The sequence below is a fragment of the Schistocerca gregaria genome, chromosome 2 (assembly GCF_023897955.1).
Source record: "Schistocerca gregaria isolate iqSchGreg1 chromosome 2, iqSchGreg1.2, whole genome shotgun sequence".
Taxonomy (NCBI): Eukaryota; Metazoa; Arthropoda; class Insecta; order Orthoptera; family Acrididae; genus Schistocerca; species Schistocerca gregaria.
In genome coordinates this window covers 883,040,519-883,053,744 of record NC_064921.1, presented here as the reverse complement: position 1 = coordinate 883,053,744, position 13,226 = coordinate 883,040,519, and the positions used below count along the sequence as shown (strand labels likewise).

The 13,226-nt window shown below is 37.5% G+C and overlaps 1 protein-coding gene across 4 annotated transcripts in view; it reads left to right on the top strand.

Moving 5' to 3' along the window:
* The window catches only part of LOC126335303 (broad-complex core protein isoforms 1/2/3/4/5-like), a 400,342-nt gene that overhangs the window by 312,162 nt on the left and 74,954 nt on the right, over positions 1 to 13,226 (top strand). The window contains exon 6 of one of the 4 annotated variants that reach the window (XM_049998435.1): positions 6,631 to 9,076. The exons of the other annotated variants lie outside the window; for them this stretch is intronic. Within the exon in view, the coding sequence (XP_049854392.1) occupies positions 6,631 to 6,830 (200 nt within the window). The 3' untranslated portion in view covers positions 6,831 to 9,076. Of the gene's footprint in view, positions 1 to 6,630; positions 9,077 to 13,226 lie in introns of those variants that run through there. 4 annotated transcript variants of the gene reach the window in all.

The window sequence follows — 13,226 nt, the reverse complement described above, 5'->3', positions numbered from 1 at the left end:
AGTAGAGGAATACAGTTATTCACATATTTGGTGCATGTCCTTTCATTGCATCAAAATTTTCAAGGGAATTTTGTATTATTCTTTGCACTAAATAGTGGCATATTCCGGCAATGATGATGGAAGTGAATCATGCACCCTTATGTCCAAAGTAGACCACAAAGGTTCAATAATATTGAGATCTGGTGACTGTGGTGACCAAGGGGATGCAATAGTTCACCTCACAGTCACAAAACCAGTCCTGGATTATGTGAACTTAGTCAACAATGGCCTGTCACCTGGGAACACAACAGTGCCACTGAGGAACAGACATTGTACCGTAGGATGGACCTTGTCAGGCAAAATGATCACATAATCCTTCACAGTAATGCAACCCTTCAGACTAATGATGGGGAGCATGGAATACCATGACATGGCTGACCAGATCACTACCAAAGCTCCACAATGTTTCACTCTTGGGATGTAAAACTTGCCCAGAAGTTGGGTACAGTGTGAAACAAGACTCTTATGACCAAATGTCTTTTCTCCATCACTCATAGTTCAGGTTATATGCCTTTGGCATCACCTTTTCCTGTTACAGGCATTTGCGTCAGTGATGAGTGGTCACAGAATTTCAGCTCACCCTGCAGTGCCCTGCTTATTCCTTCATGTGTTTTGGTGCTGACATAGTTTGCGTGTGTGACATTCAGTTCTGCAGTGACTTTCGCAACTGTCATCATCATATTTTTCATCACAATCTTATTCAATGACCATCTGTCACAGTCAATCAAAACACTTTTGTCCTCATTGTGACTTAGTGGTTGATGTTTTCCCATTTTCTCTGTACGCAGTATAAATCTTGAATAAGGTGTCTCTTGAAACACCATACACTTCGGCACCAACAATTTGTCCACATTCGAAGTCACTTAGTCCTGACATAATGTGCTCACAACTGTATAGAACACTGTTGTGGCAATGACTGTCATTTGCAGTGTATTAAGGACATCGTGCAGGTACCATTCATGGTCAAATGCAACAGCGAAACCTGCAGGCTTGGCTAGCATCTGTGCATTTATATTCAAGCATACATTTCTTGTAGTGTTAGCATATTTTTGTCCAACCCCCACACCACCAAATGGCTCTGTCGGACATATGAGGTGCAGCCGGCTCTTATGTTTACTTCAAATCTTTCTTGGACATAACAAATTCTGAAATTATTAAGCCATATTGATTATTATATTTGCTGGTGTATGCTTGGTAATCACCAATGAGATAGAATTAGATAATTACTAAGTATAATTATTTATAAGGAAATATAGGCTATACAGAAACATCTTCTCCTTCAAAAAGTTAACTGTAGCCACAGAAGCAAGTCTCCAAAAGGAAACTAATGGAAACAACACTCTGCATCCAGTAGTTTACTGCAAACCCAGTTTCCCTTATGGATTGTGTAGCATAGGCACCAAACATTGTGTAATGTGTGAATCAGTAGTTATTTTATATTCTAACATGAGTTAATATCTTGCACATTGAAGAGAATGGAACAGAACAGGTAGTTCAGATTCACTACTGTACAGTTTCCATTTCAGTGAACCACCTACTTTTCCTGGTATATGAAGAAATAAACCTTTGTTTAAAACTCTGACATTCTTTAGGTATCTACTCATAGTGTTGGCATTAATTTCTACTACAAAGATAGCAGCTTATGATGTAATTAACACACTGTCATAAGCAAGTGTTCACAGGCTCATATTTTGTTTGTTAAAGATAACCGTCAGTCACTGGAAATTGTGTTTGTGCACTAACGCTGTCAGTAACATAGAAATTATTGTCCACAAAGTCATTAACGAAATGAGAAATGAAGCAGAAGATGAGAAAATAAAATGTGAAATTTCACATACTGTTGTGAATTGTTCCTTTGCAAGGGAAGCTCAAGATGTTCTTTGTGCAAATAACCACCATGCATCTAGAAGAAGAGTGATGTAACAATCAGTACTACTGATCTTTGAAAATAAATGAAATAGTTAAAAAAGATTTTTCCAGCTAAATTAGCTCCACTACTCACGATATAATGAACATACTATTATTATGTACAAGTATTCACTGGAGTGCGTTTGTGCATTGTGCTCTGTTATAAATGAGTGTTCTGTCAAAAAGAACAAACACCACAGTCTCTGCAAGAAGAACAGAACAAGTGATTGACAAAAAATCCTGTTGCCTTTTTCTGTGAATCCAGTAATGTGTCAGATACCAGGAGGCTAACAAAGATGTGGTTTCTTGAATTTTGGCCATAGCAAAAATAATCTGGCAAATAATCCTGGTAACCTCTGGTCATTGGCTCCAGCCTTCAGGATGTCAGTTTTTAGTGGAATCCATTTCACAAGTGTAAACTGAGCAATGACGTTCACAGATGCATCATGAAATTTCTTTTTAGGGGACTGACTAATACTCACTTAAAATATTTTTAGCAAAACAAATGCATTCATTCAAAGCTCAAGAAGGAGAGGCTTCAGGAATATGGATTGAATCAAGTTGTACATTCACAGGCAGTACCAGCCACTGTGAGCTACTTCTGTAAAATGTACTAATTACAAATTATGACAGGTGTCACATGGTACTTACTGGAACTGCTTCAAACAAAGCTTGTATGTAACTTAACACAAGCCTATCATCTCTCTACTCAGGGCATCCCATGAGGAATGGACCATATTCAGGAATATGGCAGGAATGATCATTTGGAGCAAGAAAGTCTGGTAAATGTCGACTCTAAACTGCATACCTTAAGAGCTAACAGCACTTCTTCACCTTCGCTACTATGAAACACATCACTTCTACTGAATAGATGCTCACAGCTATTGAGGTTTACATTGTAGAGCCCCTGTTTAGTAGACAGTTTTTTCTTGTTTTGGTCCTCCTCCCAAAATATGGAGTGTAAAGAGCTTGCAGCAGAAGAGATTTGTTTCATCATACCAAAGATAAAGAAGTGCTTGTAGCTCTCAAGGTATACATTTTACAGCCCATATCTCATAGACTTTTTTGGCTTTGAATGATCACTCGTGTCATATCCCTGGATAGTGGCCATTATTCCTGAAACTCCCTGTACACTGAGTCAAGATCTGTTTCTACATCTAAGTACGTACTCTGCAAGTCACCACATGGTGAGTGGCGGAGGGTAGCTTGTATCACTACTAGTCATTTTCTTTCCCATTCCATTAACAAATAAAGCAAGGGTAAAGCAACTGACCTATGTCTCCATATGAGCCCTAATTTACATTATCTCCTCTTCATTGTCCTTATGCGAAAGGTACATTAACAGCAGTAGAATTGTTCTGCTGTCAGCTTCAAATACGAGTTCTCTAAATTTTCTCAATAGAGTTCCATGAAAGTACCTCCAGGGTTTTCCATTTCATCTCACAAAGCTTCATGATGATGCTCACATGATTGATCCTGGTAGGGATCCCAAGCACTTGAGCAGCACTCAAGAATAGGTTGTACTTATGTTCTGTACACAGTCTCTTTTACAGGTGAACCACTCATTCCTTAAATTCTTCCAATGAACCAAAGTCGACCATTTCCCTTCCTTACTATGGTCCTTACATGCTCATTCCATTTCATATCATATTTCAGTGTTACGCTTAGATATTTAATCGAGGTGACTGTGTCGATCAGCACACTGGTAATGCTGTATTTGGACATCACGGGATTGTTTTTCCTACTTATCTGCATTAATTTACATTCCTCTACATTTTTAGCTAGCTGCCATTCATAACACTAATTAGAAATTTGTTGAGTCATCTTGTATCCTCCCACAGTAAGGAAATGAGGACACCTTTCTGTACACCATACCATCATTGGCAAATAGCTGCAGCTTGCAGCTCATCCTGTCCATTGATCATTTACGTATATAGAGAACAAGAGCAGTCCTATCACACATCCCCGGGGCAATCCTGACAGTGCCCTTGATTCTGATAAATTCTTGACTTTGAGGACAGTGCACTGGGCTCTGTTACTTAAGAAGTCTTAACAAGCAACTTGCAAATCTGGGAAACTATTCTGTATGCTCATACTTTCATTAACACTCTGCAGTGGGTCATCGTGTTGAATGTATTCCAGAAATTTAGGAATACAGAATCTGTGTGTTGTCCCTCATACATGAGCCACAGCATATTATATAAGGAAAGGACAAGCTGAGTTTCACACAAGTGATGCTTTCTAAATCTGTTCTGATTTGTGGACAGAAGCTTTTCTCTCTCAAGGAAATTTATTTTATTCGAACTAAGACTATAAACATTAGAGATATGTGGAATTTACATCCCTGAGAACAACATACTCAGATAAACTGTAGAAAGGGTGGCTTATGAGGTATTCTTTTACTAAGTTTTTGAATATCTGAGGGTTTCTGTAGTAATCTGTTACATTATAACATTTTAATTCAGAATAAAAGAATCCATTCTGGACCCTAGCTAGGAATGTATTCCCTATAGGAAATGATTTTTGTTTATGGTATTGTGATCATGAATTTCACATTTCATCCTAAATTCACTGTTGTCATTAACCCAAAAAAGTGTCAGAGAGTACATGTATTATGGATGAGAATGTCAAGTTCCCTGAAAAGGCATGTGCAAGATGTTTGGTTATTGGCTTTATAATATGTTCTTATTGCTCACTTCTGTACAGTAAGTACTTCTCAAAGCAGGCAGAGCTGAGTTTTTTAGCTAACTTATCCACATATTTGAATCTACCTCAGTTTCTAGTCCATGTAAATAAGTTCCCATTGTTCTATATTCAGGCACCTCTAAGTAATTTTTATTTGTTTGAAAATCGTTAATTTGAGTCTTTATAAGACTGGAGATTAAACTGTTTGTTGTGAACTAGTTGAAGCCTGTTGAATTAATTTTCTCGCTATGATTGGTGTCAGTGTTTTTGTATTCTCTATAAATATACTAGTGTCCTCAACTCACATCATAGTTTTTGAAAAGTTCTCTAATGCCTCAGGCAAATCATTTATGTAGACCAAGAACAAGAAGGGACCCAGCGTCATATCTCTTGGGACACCAAATTTAGTGTTTTTCCAAGTTAAGTGTAGTTTTATTCCTGTTATTTCATTTGCTAATGTAACCCTGTGTTTTCTACTGTTAAGATCCAACTTAATCCAAGCCAAGAGAATGCCTTTAATATTATATCATTTTAGTTTCCCCAGAATAACTTTCTAAGTAGAAAAGCCTTCATGGAAGCCAGACTGAGCTCTTGTTGGATGGTTATTCTTAGCAAATGATTCAGTATTTTGTCATAAACTACCTCCTCAAAAAATTTTCAAACCATAGGAAGGAGAAGATGATTCTATAATAAGAAGTACCTTGAATAACTCCACTGTTATAAATCGCTGTTACTACCACGCCTTAACTCATTGAATGGTTGCAAAGCTAACTCAACTGGGATTCATCTTAGTCACACAAGGTTTTCATACTTTGATGGGAATCTTCACAGCCAGAGAGAGTTACTTCATTTCAGTGATCTGATGCTTTTTCTAAATTTCCTGACAGATGACTTGGCAAAATTGATGTCATGGTGGAGTAATGAATGTTTGTCTAAGTAAGTCTAATGGATCTCCTTCTGATGCTCAAATATTCTTTTTTTCTGTTTTCAGTTACTGGTAGGAAGAATTAATTGAATTTTGCAGTCACTTATTTCAACTTGTTATACTGTGTCTTGTTCCTCTCTTCAAGAAATTGGATATCATTTGCCTTATTGAGTTTATTCGTGTTATGTATAGTAATGCATGAAATTGTCTACACTTTTTTCTCACACTTTTACATATTTAATGCCCCATTTTCTTTTTTCTTGAAGGCAGTTTTGAGCCTTGCTATTGACATAAGGTTACCTGTCTGTATCACAAGTGATACAGGTAATATTTTATCATTATATAGTGGGAACATCTGACCTGAATTGAAAGGAACATTTATTATTTCGAAATTTCAACAATAACAGTGTGCAAATTATCAAGTTGTACAAACTTAGACTGTAAATTTTTGCTCAGGGAAAAGCAATAAGGATAACAGATCGATGAAGTATTAAAAAGAAGTATATGTATACAAGAAATACAAATATGCTAAGTGTGCAAACATTAACTGAATATTTAATTAATGAAGTACTTATTTACTCATCTCTCCCCCCCCCCCTCTCTCCCTCCCTCCCTTCCTCCCTCCATCCCCCCCTCTCCCTCTCCCCCCCCCTTCCTTGTCTCGGGACTCTTGCCTACCCCACTTCTATCCCTACCCCCTCTCAGTGTCTATCTTATCCCATTAGTGGTCCTTCAATATATTCTTTAAGTTCTTCTGTTTGTTTATTACTTTATGTCACAGTGTAGTGGTTATTCGAATGATCCCCAACATTTTTCTGCTTAGATGTGCTGTACCTCTCTTATCTTTCCACAGTTTTGCCTTTAGACATGGTGATACATGTCTACATCTGAGAAAACTTTTGTTTAATCTAAATTTTTATTGGTTTCATTTACTATCCTACACTGAGTTAAAGTTGCAACACTACTATCAAATTTCTTGAAAAAAGTCTCCTCAACAGGAAGTACTTTCTATATGTTACAATAGTATTGTATTTCACATAGGTACTGACTGACTGTTGTTGCATGCATCACAGGGAACACCGTCCCATCTCCGGGGATGGAGGCGTGCCCCTTCTGTTATGCAGTATTGTCCTCGGGCAATCTTCGAAGACACATCAGGACACAACATGCAGGCATACCACCTGCCTCATGTACCTACTGCAGCCGCATCTTCAAGAACAAGTACAGCTTACGTGAACACACCCGCATGGTGCACGGTGTTTGGAAAAGATAACACTTGCACTCTCTAGCAGTGATGGAGATGTACACTACACTGTGCCATCTTCATTGCTTCCATCTGAGGCATACCAAACTTTAATGGGCAATTACTTGAGATTTTTTTTGATTGAGTGGAAGTATGTAAGAGAACACAATTGTGTTTTTCAGGCTGGCTTGGCAGAAAACTATTTGTAGTGTAACTCTAGGAAAATGAATGACTGGTTTTTCATATTTCTCTTTGAAGTATTACTCTCACTGTACTGTAAAGCTGACCCAGAGTTGAGCATTTGTTGATGTATGTACACCTTGAAAGCAGTTTATATTTCCTATTGCCATTTTTAATAGCCTTCGCTAAAAATAATGAATATGAAGATAATTTAAGTCTGTGATAGACGCTTCATGTAGAGTAGGTGGTTATCAGCCATTGTGAATGTCCTTGTCATCTTGATTTTTGAGGTTCAAATTGCATGTGATCATGGAAAAATAAATGAATGATATAAGGACAGATGAGCACTCACTGCGTAGTGGAAGGCTGAGTGATAGACAGCTACACAAAGTAATAGTGATGGTATTGTGGTATTGTTCAGCTTTTGAACTCCTATTCATGCCAGAGTGCAAACACTCACAGTGCCCTTCCCCCTCCCCCTCCCCCTCCCCTCTCTGTCCCCCTTCTCCCCCTCACACTTTCTGCTGCTGCCATAGATTTATTGTAAAACATAATTAATTGCAGGTAGTTTTGGGGATAATCTCCTGGTTTTTATTTTCCGCTCTCATTTTATTGTTTTTTTTTTTTCCATTGCTTGTAGTACTGTAGCTTAAGTCCTGTTTCTATTCCATGGTTTGTCCCTTCCTATTCAGGTATTTCCTTGTGATGGCAGCAAGCATCAGATGTGTCCGGTGAACTAAATTTTATGAAGTGTGATATGTTTCAATCATTTATTATGGTTACATTCTGAAATTTACACTGATGAGAGAAAAAGTTGCAACACCAAGAAGGAGTTGTGCAACAAATGAAAGATGGTAAGCATGTTTCTACACCTAAAAGATTATGTCTACTCAAACTTCATGCAAATTGAGTAAGAGTGGCACTAGTAGTGCCACTATGAGGATGCAAATCATGTTTGCTTTAAATACACTCTGTAACGGTCATGAGGATTTGTTATCTTTGAGACTGAACATAGTGAGTTGATGTTAGTCAAGAATGCCTTTACTGTGACAAAGACACTGTTAATCATCTTGGCGCTGAAGCTCGTTTTTCCTTGTTTGCTTTAGCAATACATATGTTTTTTGAATAGGGTCCGCCTTTAACAAAACACAGTTTTGTTTTTTAACTCAAACATGTTTCACTGCAGTTGCAGCATCTTCAGTGGGTATTTAGTTTACGACTGTTAAAGATAAAGAATGTTCTTTACTGTTGGTATATATGTAACTGTTAGTTTTTAAATTGTGATTACAGATATTTGGAAAAAAACACATAAAATTATGAATACCTTTTTACCACACCGTGTGGTTTTTCTGATATATTGTGTTTCTACAGTGACTGTTTTGTTTTGCAGTTTGTCATCTGCAACCACTCACACCAAAAGTAAATAAATTGTTTAAGTCAAAATTATGGCATGAAGATTGTTATTTCTATGCCTTTAATTAATTATCTGTGTGTGTGTGTGTGTGTGTGTGTTTACATTATGTTTCACTTAGGTTTTCTTTTCCCTCTTCATCATCACTGTCAAACACTATATATTGAGCAGTCACTGTCATTCTCACTGTTTCACTGTTTACCAGCTGTAAAAACTCTCACCTACAACAACAAAGCAGTCCACAGAACAGGCAACATATTCAAAAAACAAGAGGTAAAAATAGCCTACAGGATAGACACCTCAACACTGAGAAAACTAAGGACAACCAACACAGACACAGACAAACACAACACATCCGGTATTTACCCACTAACATGTCAAGACTGCAAATCATTTTATGTAGGGCAGACAAGCAAAAACTTTAATATCAGATACACAGAACACAGAAAAGCATTAAAAAGTAAGAGCTGTCATTCCACATTTTCTGAACACCTTACGGACAAGAAACATAACCCAATAAACATCAATACTGATTTGAAAATTCTCAAATGCTGCAACAGCTCCACACAAAAACTAATAATTGAAGAAAATTATCAGATAAAACAAATGATAAATGAATACACAGCTCTCTGCAACAGCACTCTGTTCTCTGCCCTCAAGGAATTATTAGACAAGACCAACCTATAGGGCGCTACCCCCCCCTCCCCCCCCAAAAAAATCCTCAAACCTACTGTCACACTCGCCCCCCTCTCATCTCCCCCTCTATCTCTCTCTCTCTCTCTCTCTCTCTCTCTCTCTCTCTCTCTCTCTCTCTCCTCCCCCCTCTCCCCCCCCTCCCCGCCTCCACCATTTTCACACACACACACAAATGCATAGACTTCTCTGAAAGATTCAGAACAGCCGCCAGGAACACCATCAACTGTTCCACTGTCAACCATCTCGTTTTTACAACTTCAACTGTCCCACTGTCCGCCATGTTTGTTTTTACAGCTGGTAAACAGTGAAATAGTGACAGTGACAGTGACTGCTCAATATATAGTGTTTAACAGATGAGGAAAAGAAAATGTAAGTGACACACACACACACACACATATACACACACACACACAGAATTAATTAATTTCAGGCATAGAAATAACAATTTTCAAATCGTAATTTTGGCTTAAACAATTTATCTGCTTTAAGGTGTAAGTGGTTGCAGATGACAAACTGTGAAACAAAGCAGTCACTGTAGAAACATAATATATCAGAAAAACCACACCATGTGGTAAAAAGGTATGAATTCATAACTGTATGTGTTTTTTTCAAATATCTGTAATTATGATTTAAAAACTAGGTGGCCACATGGCACTACCGAGAAGAAAGACCATTGTATTTAGTATATGGCTGTGTTGCATCATATTGTGTCTGCACAGCAATTTCCACAGCGATTGTCACCACAGTGACACAATTAACTGTTACAAATTCGTTAATTTGAGGACAGTTCTGAGCCAGACCCACTGTAGTGTGCATCCCACTGACCACAGACCACCACCATTTGTGACTTCAGTGGTGTCAAGCGAGAGTTCTTCAGAGAGCAGAGTGGAGACTGTTGTGTTTTCTGATGGAAGCTACTTCTGCCTTGGTACCAATGATTGTCATGTATTGATTAGAAGGAGTCCAGTTGAGGACCTGAACCCAACCTGTCTGCATGCTAGATGCACTGGACCTCCAACCGGACTTATGGTCTGGGGTGCAATTTCATATGTCTGCAAGAGCACTCTTGTGGTTATCGAATGCACCCTGATTGCAAATTGTATTTCAGTCTGGAGATTCATCCTGTTGTGCTGCCATTCGTGAACATCATTCCAGGGGGTGTTTTCCAACAGGATAACACTCACCCACGTACTGATCTGTCTCCAGTTGAGTGCATACGGGACATTATCAGATGACAACTCCAGCATCATCTACAAACACAATTAACGGTCCCTGTACTGACCAACCAAGTGCAACAGACATGGAACTCCATCCCACAAACTGACATCCAGCACCTGTGCAAAACAATACACGCAAGTTTGCTTGCTTTCATTCAACATTTGGGAAATGACACCGGCTATTAATGTACCAGCATTTCACATTTTCAATAGCTTGTCTTGCAGTTAAACTCACATGTGATCTTGCAATGTTAATCCCTTCAATATAGTACCTAGACAGATGCATTCCAAAAATTTCATTACTCTACATTAACTATTTTTTTGGTGTTGTGATTTTTTCCCTACAGTGTATAATCCTGGAGTTCTTATTTTCTGCAGATGGTGCACAGCTCATTCCCATCCAGTCTCTTGCCCCAACACATGCCTTTGGTCCAGTCCCATTACCTCATACTATTTTAGTCTTATCATACTTTTATTTTTAGCTTCCTGTATCAAATATACATATAACTGTAACCAGTCACTCTAGAAATGACAGTGTTCCTTTCAGTTATGCACTGATGCACTTCACAGTGAGCTGTCATTTGAGAAATGCGTAATAGGCCAGAGTCGGAATCATGAATAAATATATTTAATAACAGTCCAAGTGGAATATGTAACAATTTCTGAAATATTGCATGACTGTGGATGCAAGAAAACCTGAAATGATGTAACCAGTCATTTTTATTCATCTTTCCAGTATGCTTATCAGTGCATTATAACCCATCATGTGGTGGATTTATTTAAATTAATATAATATTAATCATGGATGACCTAATGACACAGTAGGTTTTGCAACTTCAAATTTTTTTTTTAATATTTATTTTTGGTCATTTCTACACATATCTCTTCTAATCAACAAGTGAAACTGTCTGGCAGCAAAAGGCTAAAACAAAACTATTTAGTACATGGCTGTTTTGAAACTTTGTAGTTACATGTAAACTTTTGTTGCTTTTGTACATAGCAATATAATGGAAATGAGCGTTTGGCATCATTGGCCGGGAGGCCCCTTGCAGGCAGGTCCAGTCACCTTGGTGCAGGTCTTATTACATTCGACGCCACATTGAGCGACCTGCATGCTGAATGGAGATGAAAGATGATGAAGACAACACAACACCCAGTTCCTGAGCGGAGAAAATCTCCGACCGAGCCGGGAATTGAAGCCGGGCCCATAGGACAGCAATCCGCCACACTGACCACTCAGCTATCGGGGGCAGACAGCAATATAATACCTTCCAGTATTCATAGGCCCTTTACTGAATCGTATTTATATTACACACATGTTGTTCAGAAAATCATATTTAGAAACGACGTATGTTTCATTGTTTTAAATAAATTCACTTTATACTAGAAATTTAATCCTCAGAAATGCGTAATGGACAAATAAATGAAGTATCTGGTTACAGTTACTTATGTATTTCAGTTGATATTGAAAACTGTCACAGTTGTGCCTTATAAAAAAAAAAAGTTTTCCTCCAACGTTTCTCATCTGACTCCTTTCCTCTCAACTTCTGAATTCTGGCATGATCAGTATCATCATTAGTTTTTCATGTCCACATGAATTAAAAATATTCTCTGTATAGTGATAGCAGGTTCATTATCATACCATTATGTATCTTCTATCATGGGCTATCCATTACTGTATTATGTTTGCTGATTAAAAATGCAGTCCTTTCTCCTAAAAGTTTTCAGAAAAACACATACTTCAAACTTAAATGGTACAGCTCAAGTGGAGTGTGAATCACTAGAAAAGCAGAAGCTGGGGTACAACCACCATCTCCAACTTTAACTGTGCAAAAGCTCAGATCACATATCCATCTGATCTCTTTTATTTTGCTTGTCATACTACCTCAGTTTGTGCTATTAGTTTCAACAGTTGTAATTGAATTCTGATAACAGTGTCTAGTGCCAGTTTTGCTGGGATGTTAAATTTAAACTTATTCTGAGAGTGTGGTATTGATAAATGAAGTTAACTGTTGATACAAAACAGTTCTGTTTTTATGAAATTGCATTTCTGGCAATACTAAGTTAACTGTTGTGCATGATGTCTGTTTTCACCTATTAGAGTAGACTGAATCTGCAGCAGCTTGCCTGTGAATACCTACTATTCAAAGAGAGTTACCATACACCTTCCTCCTGAAGGTTGGTTAGTCACAGTTGAATAGACATGAAAAGGTTTGAAACCTTGCCTTAAACCTATGAAGAACAGAACTGAAATAAGTGTAAACTTTTAAACAGTTTTTTATACTTAATTGTTGTATCTTTGCATTGAACTGGAAAATTCTAATTTCTAAATTATAAACTCTCATGTAAATGTACTATGGTCTTCAATCTAATCTGTGAATATGACTGAACTCTTCTGACATTTTATTGCAGAAAGAAGCAAAACTTATAAATGTTAATTTCCCAGTTTGAATGTGTATTTATCTCTTCCTCTTTCTTATTTGTAATTGAGTGAATTAATTAACACATTTCTTTATAAATAATTCAAAATGTGTACTTGTTAGAGTGATGGTGAAAATTTTCGTGTCCTACAATTCACAAATGCTTGTCTAGTAATGACTTTTATAGCCCAGAAGAGGCAGTGATAGAAATTTCTATTTTGAGATTTTTTTCCTCACTGGCCAACATAGTTGTAAGGCAAAAAATGTGGTCATTTTTCATGCAACATTAATGCAGATGCCTACAGAGCCAGGCAGAAATTTAGTAATTGATTGAATGGTGATTTTGTTATCATAAAAATACAGCAGATTAGAGAATTTATTTGACCAGAGTGCATAGCCTATACCCACATCCATAGTGCATGTTATTTCTTCCTTGTTTGTGACGATGTTATCCAATCAACACAGGAACCTACAGCTGAATATGACAAAACAGTTTTCAGAC